The 25,937-nt window shown below is 54.6% G+C and overlaps 2 protein-coding genes across 3 annotated transcripts in view; one reads left to right on the top strand and one right to left on the bottom strand.

Annotated features, from left to right (window-relative positions):
* LOC141266135 (uncharacterized) overlaps nucleotides 1-20,136 on the bottom strand; it is a 52,663-nt gene extending 32,527 nt beyond the window's left edge. Inside the window, exon 1 of one of the 2 annotated variants that reach the window (XM_073680097.1) lies at nucleotides 19,159-20,136. The gene's annotated coding sequence lies outside the window, so the exon portion shown is untranslated. The remainder of the gene's footprint in view (nucleotides 1-19,158) is intronic. The other variant, XM_073680098.1, reaches the window with a different exon arrangement.
* The window catches only part of FBXL6 (F-box and leucine rich repeat protein 6), a 154,881-nt gene extending 130,910 nt beyond the window's left edge, over nucleotides 1-23,971 (top strand). The window contains exons 7-8 of the mRNA XM_073680099.1: nucleotides 23,422-23,662; nucleotides 23,732-23,971. Coding sequence (XP_073536200.1) covers nucleotides 23,422-23,662; nucleotides 23,732-23,888 — 398 coding nt within the window. The 3' untranslated portion in view covers nucleotides 23,889-23,971. The remainder of the gene's footprint in view (nucleotides 1-23,421; nucleotides 23,663-23,731) is intronic.
* The last annotated feature ends 1,966 nt before the right edge of the window (nucleotides 23,972-25,937 follow it).

The raw sequence follows: 25,937 nt of genomic DNA, 5'->3' as shown, positions 1-25,937 counted from the left end.
AACCGCTCCTCATACACCAGTGTGCAGCCTACACCCCCCATAACCGCTCCTCATACACCAGTGTGCAGTCTACACCCCCCATAACCGCTCCTCATACACCAGTGTGCAGTCTACACCCCCCATAACCGCTCCCCATACACCAGTGTGCAGTCTACACCCCCCATAACCGCTCCTCATACACCAGTGTGCAGCCTCACACCCCCCATAACCGCTCCTCATACACCAGTGTGCAGTCTACACCCCCCATAACCGCTCCTCATACACCAGTGTGCAGCCTCACACCCCCCATAACCGCTCCTCATACACCAGTGTGCAGCCTCACACCCCCCATAACCGCTCCCCATACACCAGTGTGCAATCTACACCCCCTATAACCGCTCCTCATACACCAGTGTGCAGCCTACACCCCCCATAACCGCTCCTCATACACCAGTGTGCAATCTACACCCCCTATAACCGCTCCTCATACACCAGTGTGCAGCCTACACCCCCCATAACCGCTCCTCATACACCAGTGTGCAGCCTACACCCCCCATAACCGCTCCTCATACACCAGTGTGCAGTCTACACCCCCCATAACCGCTCCTCATACACCAGTGTGCAGTCTACACCCCCCATAACCGCTCCTCATACACCAGTGTGCAGTCTACACCCCCCATAACCGCTCCCCATACACCAGTGTGCAGCCTCACACCCCCCATAACCGCTCCTCATACACCAGTGTGCAGTCTACACCCCCCATAACCGCTCCTCATACACCAGTGTGCAGTCTACACCCCCCATAACCGCTCCTCATACACCAGTGTGCAGCCTCACACCCCCCATAACCGCTCCTCATACACCAGTGTGCAATCTACACCCCCCATAACCGCTCCTCATACACCAGTGTGCAGCCTCACACCCCCCATAACCGCTCCTCATACACCAGTGTGCAGCCTACACCCCCCATAACCGCTCCTCATACACCAGTGTGCAGCCTCACACCCCCCATAACCGCTCCTCATACACCAGTGTGCAGCCTACACCCCCCATAACCGCTCCTCATACACCAGTGTGCAGTCTACACCCCCCATAACCGCTCCTCATACACCAGTGTGCAGTCTACACCCCCCATAACCGCTCCTCATACACCAGTGTGCAGCCTACACCCCCCATAACCGCTCCTCATACACCAGTGTGCAGTCTACACCCCCCATAACCGCTCCTCATACACCAGTGTGCAGTCTACACCCCCCATAACCGCTCCACATACACCAGTGTGCAGTCTACACCCCCCATAACCGCTCCTCATACACCAGTGTGCAGTCTACACCCCCCATAACCGCTCCTCATACACCAGTGTGCAGTCTACACCCCCCATAACCGCTCCCCATACACCAGTGTGCAGTCTACACCCCCCATAACCGCTCCTCATACACCAGTGTGCAGCCTCACACCCCCCATAACCGCTCCTCATACACCAGTGTGCAGTCTACACCCCCCATAACCGCTCCTCATACACCAGTGTGCAGTCTACACCCCCCATAACCGCTCCCCATACACCAGTGTGCAGTCTACACCCCCCATAACCGCTACACATACACCAGTGTGCAGCCTCACACCCCCCATAACCGCTCCTCATACACCAGTGTGCAGTCTACACCCCCCATAACCGCTCCACATACACCAGTGTGCAGCCTCACACCCCCCATAACCGCTCCACATACACCAGTGTGCAGTCTACACCCCCCATAACCGCTCCTCATACACCAGTGTGCAGCCTACACCCCCCATAACCGTTCCCCATACACCAGTGTGCAGTCTACACCCCCCATAACCGCTCCTCATACACCAGTGTGCAGTCTACACCCCCCATAACCGCTCCTCATACACCAGTGTGCAGTCTACACCCCCCATAACCGCTCCTCATACACCAGTGTGCAGTCTACACCCCCCATAACCACTCCTCATACACCAGTGTGCAGCCTCACACCCCCCATAACCGCTCCACATACACCAGTGTGCAGTCTACACCCCCCATAACCGCTCCACATACACCAGTGTGCAGTCTACACCCCCCATAACTGCTCCTCATACACCAGTGTGCAGTCTACACCCCCCATAACCGCTCCTCATACACCAGTGTGCAGTCTACACCCCCCCATAACCGCTCCTCATACACCAGTGTGCAGTCTACACCCCCCATAACCGCTCCACATACACCAGTGTGCAGTCTACACCCCCCATAACCGCTCCACATACACCAGTGTGCAGTCTACACCCCCCCATAACCGCTCCTCATACACCAGTGTGCAGTCTACACCCCCCATAACCGCTCCACATACACCAGTGTGCAGTCTACACCCCCCCATAACCGCTCCTCATACACCAGTGTGCAGTCTACACCCCCCATAACCACTCCTCATACACCAGTGTGCAGCCTCACACCCCCCATAACCGCTCCTCATACACCAGTGTGCAGTCTACACCCCCCATAACCGCTCCTCATACACCAGTGTGCAGCCTACACCCCCCATAACCGTTCCCCATACACCAGTGTGCAGTCTACACCCCCCATAACCGCTCCTCATACACCAGTGTGCAGCCTACACCCCCCATAACCGTTCCCCATACACCAGTGTGCAGTCTACACCCCCCATAACCGCTCCTCATACACCAGTGTGCAGCCTACACCCCCCATAACCGTTCCCCATACACCAGTGTGCAGTCTACACCCCCCATAACCGCTCCTCATACACCAGTGTGCAGCCTACACCCCCCATAACCGTTCCCCATACACCAGTGTGCAGTCTACACCCCCCATAACCGCTCCTCATACACCAGTGTGCAGTCTACACCCCCCATAACCGCTCCACATACACCAGTGTGCAGTCTACACCCCCCATAACCGCTCCACATACACCAGTGTGCAGCCTACACCCCCCATAACCGCTCCTCATACACCAGTGTGCAGCCTACACCCCCCATAACTGCTCCTCATACACCAGTGTGCAGCCTACACCCCCCATAACTGCTCCTCATACACCAGTGTGCAGCCTCACACCCCCCATAACCGCTCCTCATACACCAGTGTGCAGTCTACACCCCCCATAACCGCTCCTCATACACCAGTGTGCAGTCTACACCCCCCATAACCGCTCCTCATACACCAGTGTGCAGTCTACACCCCCCATAACCGCTCCTCATACACCAGTGTGCAGTCTACACCCCCCATAACCGCTCCTCATACACCAGTGTGCAGCCTCACACCCCCCATAACTGCTCCTCATACACCAGTGTGCAGCCTACACCCCCCATAACCGCTCCCCATACACCAGTGTGCAGCCTACACCCCCCATAACCGTTCCCCATACACCAGTGTGCAGTCTACACCCCCCATAACCGCTCCTCATACACCAGTGTGCAGCCTACACTCCCCATAACCGCTCCCCATACACCAGTGTGCAGTCTACACCCCCCATAACCGCTCCTCATACACCAGTGTGCAGTCTACACCCCCCATAACCGCTCCTCATACACCAGTGTGCAGCCTACACCCCCCATAACCGCTCCCCATACACCAGTGTGCAGTCTACACCCCCCATAACCGCTCCTCATACACCAGTGTGCAGTCTACACCCCCCATAACCGCTCCTCATACACCAGTGTGCAGCCTCACACCCCCCATAACCGCTCCTCATACACCAGTGTGCAGCCTCACACCCCCCATAACCGCTCCTCATACACCAGTGTGCAGCCTACACCCCCCATAACCGCTCCCCATACACCAGTGTGCAGTCTACACCCCCCATAACCGCTCCTCATACACCAGTGTGCAGTCTACACCCCCCATAACCGCTCCTCATACACCAGTGTGCAGTCTACACCCCCCATAACCGCTCCTCATACACCAGTGTGCAGTCTACACCCCCCATAACCGCTCCTCATACACCAGTGTGCAGTCTACACCCCCCATAACCGCTCCTCATACACCAGTGTGCAGCCTACACCCCCCATAACCGCTCCTCATACACCAGTGTGCAGTCTACACCCCCCATAACTGCTCCTCATACACCAGTGTGCAGTCTACACCCCCCATAACTGCTCCTCATACACCAGTGTGCAGTCTACACCCCCCCATAACCGCTCCTCATACACCAGTGTGCAGTCTACACCCCCCATAACCGCTCCTCATACACCAGTGTGCAGCCTCACACCCCATAACTGCTCCTCATACACCAGTGTGCAGTCTACACCCCCCCATAACCGCTCCCCATACACCAGTGTGCAGTCTACATCCCCCATAACCGCTCCACATACACCAGTGTGCAGTCTACACCCCCCATAACCGCTCCCCATACACCAGTGTGCAGTCTACACCCCCCATAACCGCTCCTCATACACCAGTGTGCAGCCTCACACCCCCCATAACCGCTCCACATACACCAGTGTGCAGTCTACACCCCCCATAACCGCTCCTCATACACCAGTGTGCAGCCTCACACCCCCCATAACCGCTCCTCATACACCAGTGTGCAGCCTACACCCCCCATAACCGCTCCCCATACACCAGTGTGCAGTCTACACCCCCCATAACCGCTCCTCATACACCAGTGTGCAGCCTACACCCCCCATAACCGTTCCCCATACACCAGTGTGCAGTCTACACCCCCCATAACCGCTCCTCATACACCAGTGTGCAGCCTCACACCCCCCATAACCGCTCCTCATACACCAGTGTGCAGCCTACACCCCCCATAACCGCTCCTCATACACCAGTGTGCAGTCTACACCCCCCATAACCGCTCCTCATACACCAGTGTGCAGTCTACACCCCCCATAACCGCTCCTCATACACCAGTGTGCAGTCTACACCCCCCATAACCGCTCCTCATACACCAGTGTGCAGCCTCACACCCCCCATAACCGCTCCTCATACACCAGTGTGCAGCCTCACACCCCCCATAACCGCTCCTCATACACCAGTGTGCAGCCTCACACCCCCCATAACCGCTCCACATACACCAGTGTGCAGTCTACACCCCCCATAACCGCTCCTCATACACCAGTGTGCAGTCTACACCCCCCATAACCGCTCCTCATACACCAGTGTGCAGCCTCACACCCCCCATAACCGCTCCACATACACCAGTGTGCAGCCTCACACCCCCCATAACCGCTCCTCATACACCAGTGTGCAGTCTACACCCCCCATAACCGCTCCTCATACACCAGTGTGCAGCCTCACACCCCCCATAACCGCTCCTCATACACCAGTGTGCAGCCTCACACCCCCCATAACCGCTCCTCATACACCAGTGTGCAGCCTCACACCCCCCATAACCGCTCCTCATACACCAGTGTGCAGTCTACACCCCCCATAACCGCTCCTCATACACCAGTGTGCAGCCTACACCCCCCATAACCGCTCCTCATACACCAGTGTGCAGTCTACACCCCCCATAACCGCTCCTCATACACCAGTGTGCAGTCTACACCCCCCATAACCGCTCCCCATACACCAGTGTGCAGTCTACACCCCCCATAACCGCTCCTCATACACCAGTGTGCAGTCTACACCCCCCATAACCGCTCCCCATACACCAGTGTGCAGTCTACACTCCCCATAACCGCTCCTCATACACCAGTGTGCAGTCTACACCCTCCATAACCGCTCCCCATACACCAGTGTGCAGTCTACACCCCCCATAACCGCTCCTCATACACCAGTGTGCAGTCTACACCCCCCATAACCGCTCCCCATACACCAGTGTGCAGCCTCACACCCCCCATAACCGCTCCTCATACACCAGTGTGCAGTCTACACTCCCCATAACCGCTCCTCATACACCAGTGTGCAGTCTACACCCCCCATAACCGCTCCACATACACCAGTGTGCAGCCTCACACCCCCCATAACCGCTCCACATACACCAGTGTGCAGTCTACACCCCCCATAACCGCTCCTCATACACCAGCGTGCAGCCTACACCCCCCATAACCGCTCCTCATACACCAGTGTGCAGTCTCACACCCCCCATAACCGCTCCTCATACACCAGTGTGCAGTCTACACCCCCCATAACCGCTCCTCATACACCAGTGTGCAGTCTACACCCCCCATAACCGCTCCTCATACACCAGTGTGCAGTCTACACCCCCCATAACCGCTCCACATACACCAGTGTGCAGTCTACACCCCCCATAACCGCTCCTCATACACCAGTGTGCAGTCTACACCCCCCATAACCGCTCCTCATACACCAGTGTGCAGTCTACACCCCCCATAACCGCTCCACATACACCAGTGTGCAGCCTACACCCCCCATAACCGCTCCTCATACACCAGTGTGCAGTCTACACCCCCCATAACCGCTCCTCATACACCAGTGTGCAGCCTCACACCCCCCATAACCGCTCCTCATACACCAGTGTGCAGTCTACACCCCCCATAACCGCTCCTCATACACCAGTGTGCAGCCTACACCCCCCATAACCGCTCCTCATACACCAGTGTGCAGTCTACACCCCCCATAACCGCTCCTCATACACCAGTGTGCAGCCTCACACCCCCCATAACCGCTCCTCATACACCAGTGTGCAGCCTCACACCCCCCATAACCGCTCCTCATACACCAGTGTGCAGTCTACACCCCCCATAACCGCTCCCCATACACCAGTGTGCAGCCTACACCCCCCATAACCGCTCCTCATACACCAGTGTGCAGCCTCACACCCCCCATAACCGCTCCTCATACACCAGTGTGCAGTCTACACCCCCCATAACCGCTCCACATACACCAGTGTGCAGTCTACACCCCCCCATAACCGCTCCTCATACACCAGTGTGCAGTCTACACCCCCCATAACCGCTCCTCATACACAAGTGTGCAGTCTACACCCCCCATAACCGCTCCTCATACACCAGTGTGCAGCCTCACACCCCCCATAACCGCTCCACATACACCAGTGTGCAGTCTACACCCCCCATAACCGCTCCACATACACCAGTGTGCAGTCTACACCCCCCATAACCGCTCCTCATACACCAGTGTGCAGTCTACACCCCCCATAACCGCTCCTCATACACCAGTGTGCAGTCTACACCCCCCATAACCGCTCCTCATACACCAGTGTGCAGTCTACACCCCCCATAACCGCTCCTCATACACCAGTGTGCAGTCTACACCCCCCATAACCGCTCCTCATACACCAGTGTGCAGTCTACACCCCCCATAACCGCTCCTCATACACCAGTGTGCAGTCTACACCCCCCATAACCGCTCCTCATACACCAGTGTGCAGTCTACACCCCCCATAACCGCTCCACATACACCAGTGTGCAGTCTACACCCCCCATAACCGCTCCTCATACACCAGTGTGCAGTCTACACCCCCCATAACCGCTCCTCATACACCAGTGTGCAGTCTACACCCCCCATAACCGCTCCTCATACACCAGTGTGCAGCCTCACACCCCCCATAACCGCTCCTCATACACCAGTGTGCAGCCTCACACCCCCCATAACCGCTCCTCATACACCAGTGTGCAGTCTAAAGCCCCCATAACCGCTCCTCATACACCAGTGTGCAGTCTACACCCCCCATAACCGCTACCCATACACCAGTGTGCAGTCTACACCCCCCATAACCGCTCCTCATACACCAGTGTGCAGTCTACACCCCCCATAACCGCTACCCATACACCAGTGTGCAGTCTACACCCCCCATAACCGCTCCTCATACACCAGTGTGCAGTCTACACCCCCCATAACCGCTCCTCATACACCAGTGTGCAGTCTACACCCCCCATAACCGCTCCTCATACACCAGTGTGCAGCCTCACACCCCCCATAACCGCTCCTCATACACCAGTGTGCAGTCTACACCCCCCATAACCGCTCCTCATACACCAGTGTGCAGTCTACACCCCCCATAACCGCTCCTCATACACCAGTGTGCAGTCTACACCCCCCATAACCGCTCCTCATACACCAGTGTGCAGCCTACACCCCCCATAACCGCTCCACATACACCAGTGTGCAGTCTACACCCCCCATAACCGCTCCTCATACACCAGTGTGCAGTCTACACCCCCCATAACCGCTCCTCATACACCAGTGTGCAGTCTACACCCCCCATAACCGCTCCTCATACACCAGTGTGCAGTCTACACCCCCCATAACCGCTCCACATACACCAGTGTGCAGCCTACACCCCCCATAACCGCTCCACATACACCAGTGTGCAGCCTACACCCCCCATAACCGCTCCTCATACACCAGTGTGCAGCCTCACACCCCCCATAACCGCTCCTCATACACCAGTGTGCAGTCTACACCCCCCATAACCGCTCCTCATACACCAGTGTGCAGTCTACACCCCCCATAACCGCTCCTCATACACCAGTGTGCAGTCTACACCCCCCATAACCGCTCCACATACACCAGTGTGCAGCCTACACCCCCCATAACCGCTCCCCATACACCAGTGTGCAGCCTACACCCCCCATAACCGCTCCTCATACACCAGTGTGCAGCCTACACCCCCCATAACCGCTCCACATACACCAGTGTGCAGTCTACACCCCCCATAACCGCTCCTCATACACCAGTGTGCAGTCTACACCCCCCATAACCGCTCCTCATACACCAGTGTGCAGTCTACACCCCCCATAACCGCTCCTCATACACCAGTGTGCAGTCTACACCCCCCCATAACCGCTCCTCATACACCAGTGTGCAGTCTACACCCCCCATAACCGCTCCTCATACACCAGTGTGCAGCCTACACCCCCCATAACCGCTCCCCATACACCAGTGTGCAGTCTACACCCCCCATAACCGCTCCTCATACACCAGTGTGCAGTCTACACCCCCCATAACCGCTCCTCATACACCAGTGTGCAGTCTACACTCCCCATAACCGCTCCTCATACACCAGTGTGCAGTCTACACCCCCCATAACCGCTCCTCATACACCAGTGTGCAGTCTACACCCCCCATAACCGCTCCTCATACACCAGTGTGCAGTCTACACCCCCCATAACCGCTCCTCATACACCAGTGTGCAGTCTACACCCCCCATAACCGCTCCTCATACACCAGTGTGCAGCCTACACCCCCCATAACCGCTCCTCATACACCAGTGTGCAGCCTACACCCCCCATAACCGCTCCTCATACACCAGTGTGCAGCCTCACACCCCCCATAACCGCTCCACATACACCAGTGTGCAGTCTACACCCCCCATAACCGCTCCTCATACACCAGTGTGCAGTCTACACCCCCCATAACCGCTCCTCATACACCAGTGTGCAGCCTCACACCCCCCATAACCGCTCCACATACACCAGTGTGCAGTCTACACCCCCCATAACCGCTCCCCATACACCAGTGTGCAGTCTACACCCCCCATAACCGCTCCACATACACCAGTGTGCAGTCTACACCCCCCATAACCGCTCCACATACACCAGTGTGCAGCCTCACACCCCCCATAACCGCTCCACATACACCAGTGTGCAGCCTCACACCCCCCATAACCGCTCCTCATACACCAGTGTGCAGCCTCACACCCCCCATAACCGCTCCTCATACACCAGTGTGCAGCCTACACCCCCCATAACTGCTCCTCATACACCAGTGTGCAGTCTACACCCCCCATAACCGCTCCCCATACACCAGTGTGCAGTCTACACCCCCCATAACCGCTCCACATACACCAGTGTGCAGTCTACACCCCCCATAACCGCTCCACATACACCAGTGTGCAGCCTCACACCCCCCATAACCGCTCCACATACACCAGTGTGCAGCCTCACACCCCCCATAACCGCTCCTCATACACCAGTGTGCAGTCTACACCCCCCATAACCGCTCCACATACACCAGTGTGCAGTCTACACCCCCCATAACCGCTCCTCATACACCAGTGTGCAGTCTACACCCCCCATAACCGCTCCACATACACCAGTGTGCAGCCTACACCCCCCATAACCGCTCCACATACACCAGTGTGCAGTCTACACCCCCCATAACCGCTCCTCATACACCAGTGTGCAGCCTCACACCCCCCATAACCGCTCCTCATACACCAGTGTGCAGTCTACACCCCCCATAACCGCTCCACATACACCAGTGTGCAGTCTACACCCCCCATAACCGCTCCCCATACACCAGTGTGCAGTCTACACCCCCCATAACCGCTCCACATACACCACTGTGCAGCCTCACACCCCCCATAACCGCTCCACATACACCAGTGTGCAGTCTACACCCCCCATAACCGCTCCTCATACACCAGTGTGCAGCCTACACCCCCCATAACCGCTCCTCATACACCAGTGTGCAGTCTACACCCCCCATAACCGCTCCTCATACACCAGTGTGCAGTCTACACCCCCCATAACCGCTCCCCATACACCAGTGTGCAGTCTACACTCCCCATAACCGCTCCTCATACACCAGTGTGCAGCCTACACCCCCCCATAACCGCTCCTCATACACCAGTGTGCAGCCTCACACCCCTCATAACCGCTCCTCATACACCAGTGTGCAGTCTACACCCCCCATAACCGCTCCACATACACCAGTGTGCAGCCTACACCCCCCATAACCGCTCCTCATACACCAGTGTGCAGTCTACACCCCCCATAACCGCTCCACATACACCAGTGTGCAGCCTACACCCCCCATAACCGCTCCCCATACACCAGTGTGCAGTCTACACTCCCCATAACCGCTCCTCATACACCAGTGTGCAGCCTACACCCCCCCATAACCGCTCCTCATACACCAGTGTGCAGCCTCACACCCCTCATAACCGCTCCCCATACACCAGTGTGCAGTCTACACCCCCCATAACCGCTCCTCATACACCAGTGTGCAGTCTACACCCCCCATAACCGCTCCTCATACACCAGTGTGCAGCCTCACACCCCCCATAACCGCTCCTCATACACCAGTGTGCAGCCTCACACCCCCCATAACCGCTCCTCATACACCAGTGTGCAGCCTACACCCCCCATAACCGCTCCTCATACACCAGTGTGCAGTCTACACCCCCCATAACCGCTCCTCATACACCAGTGTGCAGTCTACACCCCCCATAACCGCTCCTCATACACCAGTGTGCAGCCTCACACCCCCCATAACCGCTCCTCATACACCAGTGTGCAGTCTACACCCCCCATAACCGCTCCTCATACACCAGTGTGCAGTCTACACCCCCCATAACCGCTCCTCATACACCAGTGTGCAGTCTACACCCCCCATAACCGCTCCACATACACCAGTGTGCAGTCTACACCCCCCATAACCGCTCCACATACACCAGTGTGCAGTCTACACCCCCCATAACCGCTCCACATACACCAGTGTGCAGCCTCACACCCCCCATAACCGCTCCTCATACACCAGTGTGCAGTCTACACCCCCCATAACCGCTCCACATACACCAGTGTGCAGCCTACACCCCCCATAACCGCTCCACATACACCAGTGTGCAGTCTACACCCCCCATAACTGCTCCTCATACACCAGTGTGCAGTCTACACCCCCCATAACCGCTTCTCATACACCAGTGTGCAGTCTACACCCCCCATAACCGCTCCTCATACACCAGTGTGCAGTCTACACCCCCCATAACCGCTCCTCATACACCAGCGTGCAGCCTACACCCCCCCATAACCGCTCCACATACACCAGTGTGCAGCCTACACCCCCCATAACCGCTCCTCATACACCAGTGTGCAGTCTACACCCCCCATAACCGCTCCTCATACACCAGTGTGCAGCCTCACACCCCCCATAACCGCTCCTCATACACCAGTGTGCAGTCTACACCCCCCATAACCGCTCCTCATACACCAGTGTGCAGCCTCACACCCCCCATAACCGCTCCTCATACACCAGTGTGCAGCCTCACACCCCCCATAACCGCTCCACATACACCAGTGTGCAGTCTACACCCCCCATAACCGCTCCTCATACACCAGTGTGCAGTCTACACCCCCCATAACCGCTCCTCATACACCAGTGTGCAGCCTCACACCCCCCATAACCGCTCCACATACACCAGTGTGCAGTCTACACCCCCCATAACTGCTCCTCATACACCAGTGTGCAGTCTACACCCCCCATAACCGCTCCACATACACCAGTGTGCAGTCTACACCCCCCATAACCGCTTCTCATACACCAGTGTGCAGTCTACACCCCCCATAACCGCTCCTCATACACCAGTGTGCAGTCTACACCCCCCATAACTGCTCCTCATACACCAGTGTGCAGTCTACACCCCCCATAACTGCTCCTCATACACCAGTGTGCAGTCTACACCCCCCATAACCGCTCCTCATACACCAGTGTGCAGCCTACACCCCCCATAACCGCTCCTCATACACCAGTGTGCAGTCTACACCCCCCATAACCGCTCCTCATACACCAGCGTGCAGCCTACACCCCCCCATAACCGCTCCACATACACCAGTGTGCAGCCTCACACCCCCCATAACCGCTCCTCATACACCAGTGTGCAGCCTCACACCCCCCATAACCGCTCCTCATACACCAGTGTGCAGTCTACACCCCCCATAACCGCTCCACATACACCAGTGTGCAGTCTACACCCCCCATAACCGCTCCACATACACCAGTGTGCAGCCTACACCCCCCATAACCGCTCCTCATACACCAGTGTGCAGCCTCACACCCCCCATAACCGCTCCTCATACTGTGGGGGTCGTGATGACATTCCACTCGTCCTCCAGTCACTCCAAATTCAAGCTATGAGCATGGGTCAACCATTCAAAGAATGAGTCAGACAACAAGCTGGTTCAAGCTCAGAGCATGCTCAGAAGACTACTACAGTCAACGTCCTCAGCATTGTTCTGCGTTTATTTTTACATACACAAATCTAAATACACTACATAATGGGAGGGAAAAGGGGTTGTCCGGGGCGGGGTAAACCATGAAAGTCCAGTGTCTGGCCACTCCTGATTGGTCCACATCTCCTTATCTCAGTCTCTGGGCAGATATTGCAGCCGTCAGCTTATAATCTTGTTTCGTTTCTCTGAAATAAGTCCTGGCAACACTGGAAATGTCTTAGTTTAAGTTTCGATTTGAGTATTACGTAGCAAGGAAAGCTTATTGTTATATGATACAAAATGGTGGTTAGTACATTAGCAAAAAAGCGTATAAAAGTTACAAAAGTATAAAAGTTACAAATATATATTCTCTTTTACCCCGACATTCCCCCCTAAACACTAAGCTTTCCCTTGCTTCGGGGCCTTTGAGACTGTCCATGTGTGGGGAGAGGGGAGGTGGATTTCTTCACCCAATCATCTTAGAAGCTGCCCCCTTATGGGACGCCCCCAGACAATCGAGCCCTATCCTGGATGACACATGGAGTTCTCCCAACTGATCCTAAACTGAATCTTTCAATTGGACTTTGTTATGGGGGGGTCTGGTCAGACTTGTTCAAAGGAGTGTATTTCTCTATATAAGGGGACTATGCAGCACAGGACCACCAGGCCCAATACTAGTAGACCTCCCATTACTAGACAAACTTGTTGGAGGAATCCCTTGAGCCCTCCCAACCAACCTGAGAAGAAGGAGGTATCTACCCCTGTGTGGTAGCTGTCCACCCTGGGACAGACAGTAAGCATATGGAAAGGATATAGAAGAAGGTAGTCATCTTTTATAGGCTCGTTCTGTCTCTCGTGCAGTGGGAGGTGTGAATCCAGGTGCTCCTGCCCTCAAGCTTCAGGGCCGTCGGGGTGGTGAGAAGCACAGTGTACGGTCCCTCGAACCGCGGCTGGAGGCAGTCTTTCCGGACAAACTTCTTCACATACACTAGATCGCCTGGGGTGAAATCATGTACTGCATCACCTGTAGATTCTGGGAGAGAAGCAGATACTGGAGAGCGGGTGTTAGTCAATTCTTTAGACAAGGCAATCACAAATTTTACTACTCTATCATGTGTTTCAGACAACTCTTGGGGCCTAATCTCTCCTATCTTGGGTGGGGTCCTAAACAGAATTTTATAGGGAGTCAGCCCATGTTTGGCCTGAGGAGTGTGTGTGATATGATACAATACTATAGGGAGTAGGTCGGGCCAGGGGAGGGGATGATCTTGGGTCATTTTCAAGAGCTGGGTCTTGAGTGTGGAATTCATCCTTTCCACTTTGCCTGAACTGGCAGGATGGTATGGAGTGTGGAGGCCCAAATCTGTTCCCAACATGTTCCAGAGTTCTTCGTAGATATTTGTTGTGAAAGCTGGTCCTTGATCCGATTCTATGATTTGGGGAACTCCAAATCTGCAGGCAATTTCGGTGATCAGTTTCTTGGCTGTGACTTTAGCAGTCATGTTGACAACCGGGTAGGCCTCGGGCCAGGCTGAGAACATATCCACGGCTACCAAAACGTACTCCTATTTTCTTGCTTTAGACATTTGGATATGGTCGACTTGTATTCTCTGCCAAGGGTAGTCTGGTTTAGCCAGGTGTTGGAGAGGGACCCGTGCCGTACACGTTGGGTTGCAGGTAGCGCAGACAGAGCAGGATTTTGAGTACGCAGTCACAGTGGAAGAGATTCCAGGTGCAAAGTACAGTTTCTTGATCCATGCCAAAGCTTGATTCTTTCCTCTGTGTGTAGGCCCGTGAGCCCATGCTGCCACAGCTGAGTACATGCGTCTAGGCAAGCAAGGCTTCCCATCCACTTGGTAAAGAGTCGAGTTGACCTTTGAATCTTTGCGACCTGCCAGCACGGTTCCTGCCGCTTTCCATTGCTTGACTTCTTCAGTGGGGGTCTCCCTTTGTTCCTCACACAATTTTTCTTCAGGCATCCTGACCCCCCTGGATTCCACTCGTGTCTCCGCTGGACTTGTATGGTCTTCCGCCGGCTGTTCTTTGGCCCTTGCTCTAGTGAGCGTCACAGCTACGGTTTGCAGGGTCTCTCCCATCTCTTCTTCCTTTTCCTGCCACTTTGATGACACATTCTCCACTGCTGCAGTCTTGGCTGCTTGGTCAGCTAGGTGGTTGCCCCTGGCTTCTCTGGATTCTAGTCTTCCATGAACCTTGACCTTCATAACAGCAACCTGAATGGGTAGTTCCAGGGCCTTCATTAGGGCCTTAATCCATGAGACATGTTTCACTGGTGTACCTGCAGCTGTGATGAATCCTCTAGACTTCCACAAGAGTCCAGAATCATTGCAAATTCCATATTCATACCTGGAATCGGTATATATATATATTCGCCTTTGTTCCTGCTGCCAGGTGGCAGGCCTCTGTGAGAGCCACAAGTTCAGCTTCTTGTGCAGACATGTATGGTGGTAGAGCTTCAGCCTTCAGAACTGTTAGGTCTGTTGTGACAGCATATCCCGTGTGGAACTTCCCTTGAGGGTCTGCGAAACGGGATCCATCAGTCCATAGGTGCAAGGCAGGGTGTGCGAGCGGATGTGCCACCATATTCTCTGGAGCAGAAGTCTCTTCCTGCAAAATTTTTATACAATCATGAGGTTCCACCAATGGACCTTCACCCTCTTCACCTTCCCCCCTAGAAGGTGGAAACAAAGTGGCAGGATTGATAGTCAGACATCTGGTAAATGTTATATTGGAGGGCAACAATAGGGAACACTGCAGCCGCAGGTGTCTTTGGTTGGTTAGATGTTTCGGAGATGTTTGTTGCAGAACAGCTGAGAGATCATGGCCGGCCTGTATAACTAGACCATGTCCAAGGACGATATCAGCTGACTTGTCAAAAAGGATGTGAGCAGCGTGGACCGCCTTAAGGCACGTGGGGGCAGTTCGGGCGACAGGGTCCAGGCGGGCTGAGTAGTAGCCCAAAGGCCGATACTTATGATCATAGCGTTATGCTAGAACTCCAGAGGCATGACCTTCCGATTCCGAGACAAAAAGGTGAAATGTCTGAGTATAGTCTGGTAAGCCCAAGGCCGGGGCAGAGACAACAGCCTGTTTAAGGCGGTCAAAACATAGTCTGTGTTGATGAGAAACACGTGGATTTTCAGCATGAAACCAAACTGAGCCTTCATCCCTGAGACAGTCGTACAGAGGTTGCATGAGCTTTGAGGCATCAGGGATCCATTGTCTGCAGTAAGTGATGAGGCCAAGGAAAGTCTGCATAGCGGAATAGGTGGTTGGGAAGGTGATATCCATGATGGCTTGTTTTCTTTCTTCAGTCAGATGTCTAGCACCTTGTGATATACAATGTCCGAGGAAAATGACCTTGGGCAGACACCATTGGACTTCGCCTTTCGAGACTTTACAGTTAGCTGAGTGAAGAAACCAGAGAAGGGATACTGACATCTCTGGCAAATTTTCTTCAGTGCCACAGAGTAAAAGATCATCCACATACTGTAGAAGGGTGACCTGAGGGTTCTCTTGAACCCATGGCTCCAGAATAGACTTTATAGAATGAGTGAATTGGTTAGGAGAGTTCTGGGCTCTTTGAAAGGTGAAAACAAAAAGAAACCACGAATCTTCATGTAAGGGTATACTGAAGAAGGCGTTGGCCAGATCTAACACCGTAAACAAAGTGGCCGTTGGAGGCAGCTGAGACAAGAGGGTGTTTGGGTTGGGTACCACTGGAGTTTCTAAAATGGTAGCTGCATTGACGGCTCTGAGATCCTGAACCAACCGGTATTTTGGAGGCTCTCCTGAAGCGGTTTTCCTTTTTACAGGAAAGAGGGGTGTATTGCATGGAGATACACATCTGACAAGGACTCCTGATTCCAGGAGGGAAACGATTTGGGTACCCAAGTGTTGTTCTTGTGCAGCCTTGAGGGGGTATTGTGGCAACCGTGGATACCTGTGTCCAGGCTTGAGGTGTACTCGGACCGGGGGAACCTGCAGGAGGCCGACGTCCTCTGGCCCACTGGACCACAGAGAGTTAGGTTGTATGGTCATCATCATGAGAGGGAAGGCTTTAAGAACACAGCGGTCTTCAGTCCCTTGTTCGGAATGAGGGTCCCGCAAAAGAAGCTCCATACCATGGTTTCCGAAGGTAATTATTGCCTTCATCCGCTCTAGGAGATTGGTTCCCAACAGATTGACAGGACAAGTTTCAGAGACCAAGAATCTTGTGAGTACTCCGGTGAACGGTCCTGCAGACACAGGGACTGTGAGTGGAGAGGAAATATGTTGGCCTTCCACCCCAACACAGGTGAGGGTATCCGGTGATAGGGATACAGAAGGAGGGAGCTGTGCAGAGGAAATGACAGATGTGGCCGCCCCAGTGTCCACCAGGAACTCCAGTGGTTGATGGTTCACCTGTAAAATGACAGTCTCTGAGGATGTGGTCAAGGCTACCACACTCCCAACATAACATTCATCCTTCAGAATCACGAGGTTGTCTTCTGTTTCTAGATGATCCCTTGTCATCTCTTCTGTCTTGTCTTCTATATGTGGGAGGAGTATCATCACCTGTGCCTTTAACCATTACCCACTTGATTCCATGTTGGTTGCCAGGGGGTGGGTAGCTTTCTTGAGCTTGATATAGCATGGCAGGAGCGGTTTTCTTCTTTGGCTTAGTATCCTTTTCCATTTTTAGCATGGCTTTTTGGAAAGCTTTGACAATGTTCACTACGTCGTTAAAAGAAGAAGAACGAATCTCGGGGCGTACCCTCAGAACGTCATCTCTGAGAGCGTCTTGTAGGCCATCTACTAGGGCCTGAACCAACAGGGCGGCCTGCATCTTGACGTGAGGACTGTATCCGAGATCCTCAAAATGCATGCTGAGTCTTGCAGCATATCTTTCCACAGATTCATCAGGGTCTTTTTGAACATCTTGTACAGACCCAGCTTGATCTGACAAGCGATCCTGAGCCCAGACTTTTAACTGTTTCATGTATTCTAGGCCGGATTCATACGTACTAAGGGGTCCTGCTTTTGTGGAATCCATAGCCTTTTGAAAGCTCTCCGTTTTCGGCTAAGTGAGCCTGGCATTCTGCAGCCAGAGTAGAACCAGCAGCCAAGGCAATTTTACGAACCAATCCTCCAGCATGGCTCATACAGGTGTTTGCAGGGTTGACTATGGCCCCCACCCGATGTGTAAGGATGTCACCATAGCCTATTGACAGAGTGACAGGGCGTCCTGATGGGTCTACTAGATTCCGGGAGCGGCAGGGGTCCCAGACTTCTGAGGGGCTGGGGGGGTGGTGCTCTTTCAGCAGTTGCTTGGAGCAAGGGCCGGAGTATGGGCAATGAATGTGGGGCGGAGGATGCCATAGGAAACATATGGGGTAAAGGGGGGAGGGCTGGAGTATCTTGAGCCCATCCCTCATCTGGCTCCGTATCGTCTTGAGTAACAGTATGTTGGCGGAGGGAGAGCAGTCTGGCCTGAAATTCTGGGGGGGTTGAGGAGGATATCCCCAGGGTTGTGGGTGACTCCCATAGGAAACAGGGGAAGCGTCTCAGCATCGTGGACTGGAGCAGAGGGTATCACATTAGTTTCAGATGGGTACTCTGGGACTACGGGCTTTTCCACCTGTGCTGGTGGCTGGTAATATGCACCGGACGGATCTAGTAGTGGATATAGGCTGGATTGGGGCTTTCCGGGCCTCCCACAACAAGTAAGAGGTGTAGCAAGATGGCCGTGGGAGGGAGGAGTTAAAATGGAAGTGGGATTATTCTTGGAGGCAGGAAAAGGTGTAGTAAGATGGCCGTTGGAGGGAGGAGGTGGGAGTGGGGGTGGGATTGTTCTTGGGGGCAGGGAAAGGTGTAGTAACAGGCATCAACGGGGTTACGGCCAATTTGAGGGCACATAACAAATCACAATCTGCAGCTTTCATGTATCCGAACAAAGGCTCGGCATTCTCTGTTCCCCCCTGCACCATCTACTCTAAGATGTGCCTGAGCCTGATGCAAAAGTCGTCACCCAACTTTCCCAACTTCTGTGTAACACATTCTTTCCAAACTGAAGACTAAAGCCTGCCTGTACTGGATAAGCTTATCATGTTATACAAATTCCTAACATTCTTCTTGCCTTCTTGCCTTCCCGTAACTCCACTAATTGGCTTAACTCCTACAGCAGCATTCCGCAACTTACGAGATCTTTCAAATTTGAATATACACAACATTTTCTTATAGAATGCAATGATCTGTCGCGACTCAGATCACTGGTGCAGCCGACAGGTCGCCACTCGTCAGTGTAGAGTACACCTCTCAATACACTGATAAGACAGAGAGTAACCTCTCAATCTGTCCCTTCCCTAACCTTGAATGGCGACTTTACAGTACGACTCACCACGGCACCCTGACAGCAGAACCCCTCCTTATGAGGTTTCTCTGTATAAGACGAAGAGCACCTCTCAATTCGTCTTCTTTCCTACTACGGCACCACCCGTCAGTGTAGAGTACACCTCTCAATACACTGACAAGACAGAGAGTAACCTCTCAATCTGTCTCCTTTCCTAACACGGCATCACCCGTCAGTGTAGAGTCACCTCTCAATACACTGTTTCCTAACCTTGACTTTACAGCAGTCTCTGTATTAGACGAAGAATACTCCTCAATTCGTCACAGATTCTGACAGCACAACACCTTACACTACAATTCAGGAATGCTTTGAAACTTCGACTATCAGTTACGGGAGGCAGCTATCTAAGAAAAGTACAGTGACCGGGGGAGGAGGAGGTGGTGTGCACACGAGCACGCGCAGGCATGCGACGTCACTCGGTTTAACACTTGCTGGTTCAGGACGTGGTGCGGGACGCCCAAGGTCTCACCACTCGACCGGTCACCCACCCAGATCCAACCTGACAATCCCACAGAAACCGCTGCGGCTGACACACAGGCAAGTGAGACATATAAAATACATCTCAACTTACCGTGTTCGATGGAGGTTGATCAGGCCTCAAATTCAGCCACCGCGGTCACCACCAGGGAAGTCAGCAATATGGGTCCGGGAGGGCGGCGTACCGCTAGCCACGCCCCACGTTGGGCGCCATTTGTGGGGGTCGTGATGACATTCCACTCGTCCTCCAGTCACTCCAAATTCAAACTATGAGCATGGGTCAACCATTCAAAGAATGAGTCAGACAACAAGCTGGTTCAAGCTCAGAGCATGCTCAGAAGACTACTACAGTCAACGTCCTCAGCATTGTTCTGCGTTTATTTTTACATACACAAATCTAAATACACTACATAATGGGAGGGAAAAGGGGTTGTCCGGGGCGGGGTAAACCATGAAAGTCCAGTGTCTGGCCACTCCTGATTGGTCCACATCTCCTTATCTCAGTCTCTGGGCAGATATTGCAGCCGTCAGCTTATAATCTTGTTTCGTTTCTCTGAAATAAGTCCTGGCAACACTGGAAATGTCTTAGTTTAAGTTTCGATTTGAGTATTACGTAGCAAGGAAAGCTTATTGTTATATGATACAAAATGGTGGTTAGTACATTAGCAAAAAAGCGTATAAAAGTTACAAAAGTATAAAAGTTACAAATATATATTCTCTTTTACCCCGACAATACACCAGTGTGCAGTCTACACCCCCCATAACCGCTCCACATACACCAGTGTGCAGTCTACACCCCCCATAACCGCTCCACATACACCAGTGTGCAGCCTACACCCCCCATAACCGCTCCTCATACACCAGTGTGCAGTCTACACCCCCCATAACCGCTCCCCATACACCAGTGTGCAGCCTACACCCCCCATAACCGCTCCTCATACACCAGCGTGCAGCCTCACACCCCCCATAACCGCTCCTCATACACCAGTGTGCAGCCTCACACCCCCCATAACCGCTCCACATACACCAGTGTGCAGTCTACACCCCCCATAACCGCTCCTCATACACCAGTGTGCAGTCTACACCCCCCATAACCGCTCCTCATACACCAGTGTGCAGTCTACACCCCCCATAACCGCTCCCCATACACCAGTGTGCAGCCTACACCCCCCATAACCGCTCCACATACACCAGTGTGCAGCCTCACACTCCCCATAACCGCTCCTCATACACCAGTGTGCAGCCTCACACCCCCCATAACCGCTCCTCATACACCAGTGTGCAGTCTACACCCCCCATAACCGCTCCCCATACACCAGTGTGCAGTCTACACTCCCCATAACCGCTCCTCATACACCAGTGTGCAGTCTACACCCCCCATAACCGCTCCCCATACACCAGTGTGCAGTCTACACCCCCCATAACCGCTCCTCATACACCAGTGTGCAGTCTACACCCCCCATAACCGCTCCTCATACACCAGTGTGCAGCCTACACCCCCCATAACCGCTCCTCATACACCAGTGTGCAGTCTACACCCCCCCATAACCGCTCCCCATACACCAGTGTGCAGTCTACACCCCCCATAACCGCTCCCCATACACCAGTGTGCAGCCTACACCCCCCCATAACCGCTCCCCATACACCAGTGTGCAGTCTACACCCCCCATAACCGCTCCCCATACACCAGTGTGCAGTCTACACCCCCCATAACCGCTCCACATACACCAGTGTGCAGTCTACACCCCCCATAACCGCTCCTCATACACCAGTGTGCAGTCTACACCCCCCATAACCGCTCCCCATACACCAGTGTGCAGTCTACACCCCCCATAACCGCTCCTCATACACCAGTGTGCAGCCTACACCCCCCATAACCGCTCCTCATACACCAGTGTGCAGTCTACACCCCCCCATAACCGCTCCCCATACACCAGTGTGCAGTCTACACCCCCCATAACCGCTCCTCATACACCAGTGTGCAGCCTCACACCCCCCATAACCGCTCCTCATACACCAGTGTGCAGTCTACACCCCCCATAACCGCTCCCCATACACCAGTGTGCAGTCTACACCCCCCATAACCGCTCCTCATACACCAGTGTGCAGTCTACACCCCCCATAACCGCTCCTCATACACCAGTGTGCAGTCTACACCCCCCATAACCGCTCCCCATACACCAGTGTGCAGTCTACACCCCCCATAACCGCTCCACATACACCAGTGTGCAGTCTACACCCCCCATAACCGCTCCTCATACACCAGTGTGCAGCCTACACCCCCCATAACCGCTCCTCATACACCAGTGTGCAGTCTACACCCCCCCATAACCGCTCCCCATACACCAGTGTGCAGTCTACACCCCCCATAACCGCTCCTCATACACCAGTGTGCAGCCTCACACCCCCCATAACCGCTCCTCATACACCAGTGTGCAGTCTACACCCCCCATAACCGCTCCACATACACCAGTGTGCGGTCTCCCAGCCCCCCATACACCAGTGTGCGGTCTCCCAGCCCCCCATACACCAGTGTGCGGTCTCACCACCCCCCCATACACCAGTGTGCGGTCTTACACCCCCCCCCCATACACCAGTGTGCGGTCTCACCCCCTCCCCCCATACACCAGTGTGCGGTCTCCCAGCCCCCCATACACCAGTGTGCGGTCTCACACACCCCCATACACCAGCATGTGGTCTCCCAGCCCCCCATACACCAGTGTGCGGTCTCACCCCCCCCCCCCATACACCAGTGTGCGGTCTCCCAGCCCCCCATACACCAGTGTGCGGTCTCACCCCCCCCCCCCATACACCAGTGTGCGGTCTCACACCCCCCCATACACCAGCATGTGGTCTCCCAGCCCCCCATACACCAGTGTGCGGTCTCACCCCCCCCCCCCCATACACCAGTGTGCGGTCTCCCAGCCCCCCATACACCAGTGTGCGGTCTCACACCCCCCCATACACCAGCATGTCGTCTCCCAGCCCCCCATACACCAGTGTGCGGTCTCACCCCCCCCCATACACCAGCATGTGGTCTCCCAGCCCCCCATACACCAGTGTGCGGTCTCACCCCCCCCCATACACCAGCATGTGGTCTCCCAGCCCCCCATACACCAGTGTGCGGTCTCACACCCCCCCATACACCAGCATGTGGTCTCCCAGCCCCCCATACACCAGTGTGCGGTCTCACACCCCCCCATACACCAGCATGTCGTCTCCCAGCCCCCCATACACCAGTGTGCGGTCTCACCCCCCCCCCCATACACCAGCATGTGCTCTCCCAGCCCCCCATACACCAGTGTGCGGTCTCACCCCCCCCCCCCATACACCAGTGTGCGGTCTCCCAGCCCCCCATACACCAGTGTGCGGTCTCCCAGCCCCCCATACACCAGTGTGCGGTCTCCCAGCCCCCCATACACCAGTGTGCGGTCTTACACCCCCCCATACACCAGCATGTCGTCTCCCAGCCCCCCATACACCAGCGTGCGGTCTCACACCCCCCATGGTTGTTGTGTGACATGGCGGTCCCCTGACAATGAATCCGCTCTGTGTTCTTCAGCTGATATAGTCTCTGCCTACTCTTGTTCCTGCTGGAGGAGGATGGGCGTTGGGTGGGCACAGTGCTCTTGTTCCTCCGTTACTAGGTGCCGTTGGGTCTCCGGACCCCATGTGTTGTGTCCTTGCAGATCTGGAGAGCCTTTATCTGGGAATGTACTGCTTCGCATCCAGCACTGTGCTGTACTATACCGGCTGTTCCACCATCACCAGACGATGGCGTCACAGTCTGCAGGAACTGGACCTGACAGGACTGCGCTTCAGCACAAGTGAACTCAGCGAAGCCCTGGGCATCCTCTCTGGAAACGGGACCAATGACACCCTGAAGTCCCTGGTCCTCTCAGGAACTAAAGTCTCGGGGGCCACTGTCAGGTGAGCACCATTACTTGTGTTGCGCTCTGTGCCGCCACACCTGGTGCTGACACTGTTCTTACCCTGTAGAGACTTGCTGTCTGGCTGCCGGGCGCTCACTCACCTGGACCTCTCCTCATGTCGTAATGTCCCCCGGGGCTTGAAGTGCGTTTACAGAGGCCGGGAGAGCCTCCTCCAGTGTCTGGCCACGTTATCCAGCCGAATGCAGGAGGCCAGCCCGGAGTGACCGGTCACATGGACGCTCCTGTTTTGTACTACACATCGGATTTTTTCTCCAGTTGGGAAGGAGTTGCGTTTTTGTAATAAATTTGTAAGAATTTTTTGTTTCATTGTCTCAGTTTTCATTGTTTCTTCACAGCACAGATCTATTGTAACGAGGCCTAGGTCATGAGGGATTCTCTGCCTTCTGGACGAGCCCGTCATGTGCCTGCTCCCCGCCAGTGTGCAGGTCTATTTCCGGGTCGGCAAACCTTCGATATCGACTACCAGACCTGTTACGCTCCTGTCTCGGCTGCGCTCTGCCCCGTCCACTATGGTTCCCGCATCGTCCACTATGGCCGCTGCCCTTTGCTGTGATCTGTCAGGTTTTACACATGGCCCGGCTTGTCTCTATGGCATTGTCAAATATTATATTAATAATTTCTCTTTCCCCTCAAAAATTCTCCACCCCCTCCCCTACACTATCTGTCAAGGGAACAAGAGCTGATGCTCTAGAGAAGTGGCTTCTATGCAAATAGCAGGAGCCACCAAGTGTCCATTCTAATTAACATACACTTGTAGTTCCTAGTAGCACAGGCCTGTGATAAATAGACACCTGAGCATATGGGATGGAAAGACAGAGGAAACAGCCCCTTTAAGCTTCAAAGGAATGCTGTCACACTCAGGACCAACTTTGAGCAGTGGGTCCAAGGACTGTCAGTCACCACCTTCGAGGACCTGAAGGATCTGAGGTGAAGGACCAGTTTCTCCATCTTTACCCTGTGGAGGTGAGACAGTTTGTGCTGGACCGGGAGCCAAAGGAGGCCGCCAAAGCAGCCCAGATCGCGGATACCTATGAGGCCAACCACACACCAGAGGTGCGGAAGTCAGCCGCCGCCAGCTGGAGAGGGGGTAAGCCACCAGCCACCCCCAGTGTTCCAGCCAGCCGGCCCTCAGTGGGTTCTGCTCCATCTTCCAGCACCCGACCGGCCTTTGACTCCTGCAGGTGTTATACTTGTGACCAAACGGGTCACATCAGCCTTGTCTGGCAGAAGATGAACCCCTCACCTGAGGCCCCAGGGCCTACTGCAGCCATTCTTTTTGTGGGTGGGACGGTCGGCAGGACCCGTGAGAACTTACAACCGGTTGCTGTAGGCAACACAGTCACTGTTGGCCTTAAGGACACTGGCGCAGAACACACCCTCATCCGCCCAGAGTTTGTGTTACCAGAGGAACTCATTCCTGGGAAGACCCTGACTGTCACCGGGTTTGGGGGTGTTCGCCATCCTATACTGATGGCCCGAGTTTTCCTGGACTGGGGTGTGGGGAGGGGGTTAAGGGAAGTGGGGGTGTCGGAGAATCTCCCCACTAATGTGCTATTGGGAACTGATCTGGGACGGTTGGTTGCCCGATACATCCCTGACAGCCCTCCCAGATCTAATATGTCATGTAATGCCGCTGTCAATAATGTCAATATAATGCATAATAAAAATGTGTTTTGTGGTAGAGGGGAACTCAGCCACCCCACCCCTCGAGGTGATGCTGCTGAGGATCCCCTAAAACGAGCCAGTATAAGTGATATGGGCGATGGGAGCAGGCACGGACACCAGGGAGCAGGTCGTCCCGTGCAGCTGACCAGGGATACTCCAGATGGTCACAAGGGCGGTGGTAGCTGCCCTATAACTAGCACGGCTCCAGAGGTAACAGGAAAGGACAGGGAAAAACATGGGGATCATAGGGAAAGTGTCCTGTGCCACTGACCAGTGTCGCAACAGACTGTGACATGGCCGGTCGTAATTGCCCCATAGTTAGCACGGCTCCCCGGGTAACAATGAGGGGTGGGAAAGTAGGTCCCACAAACGGGCAAGATAAAAGAAATGTGTGTCCCACTGTCTGTCAGTAGTATGGGAAGAAGGTAGCCATAGCCTGTCAGAGGGGTGGGAAAAAATGTACACTTAACCGGTCAGGATGATCGGAAAGCTGGATCCCCAGTCGGTCAGGGTGGTGGGCGAGTTGGGTCCACGGCTTGTCGGATTAGCAGGAAGGGTGGGCCGCGTGGAAGGGTTGAGGGGCGATC

This window comes from Phyllobates terribilis, unplaced genomic scaffold (assembly GCF_046119375.1).
Source record: "Phyllobates terribilis strain yellow unplaced genomic scaffold, ASM4611937v1 Scaffold_4__5_contigs__length_816908805, whole genome shotgun sequence".
NCBI classification, from domain to species: domain Eukaryota; kingdom Metazoa; phylum Chordata; class Amphibia; order Anura; family Dendrobatidae; genus Phyllobates; species Phyllobates terribilis.
This window is presented reverse-complemented; position numbering and strand designations above follow the sequence as displayed.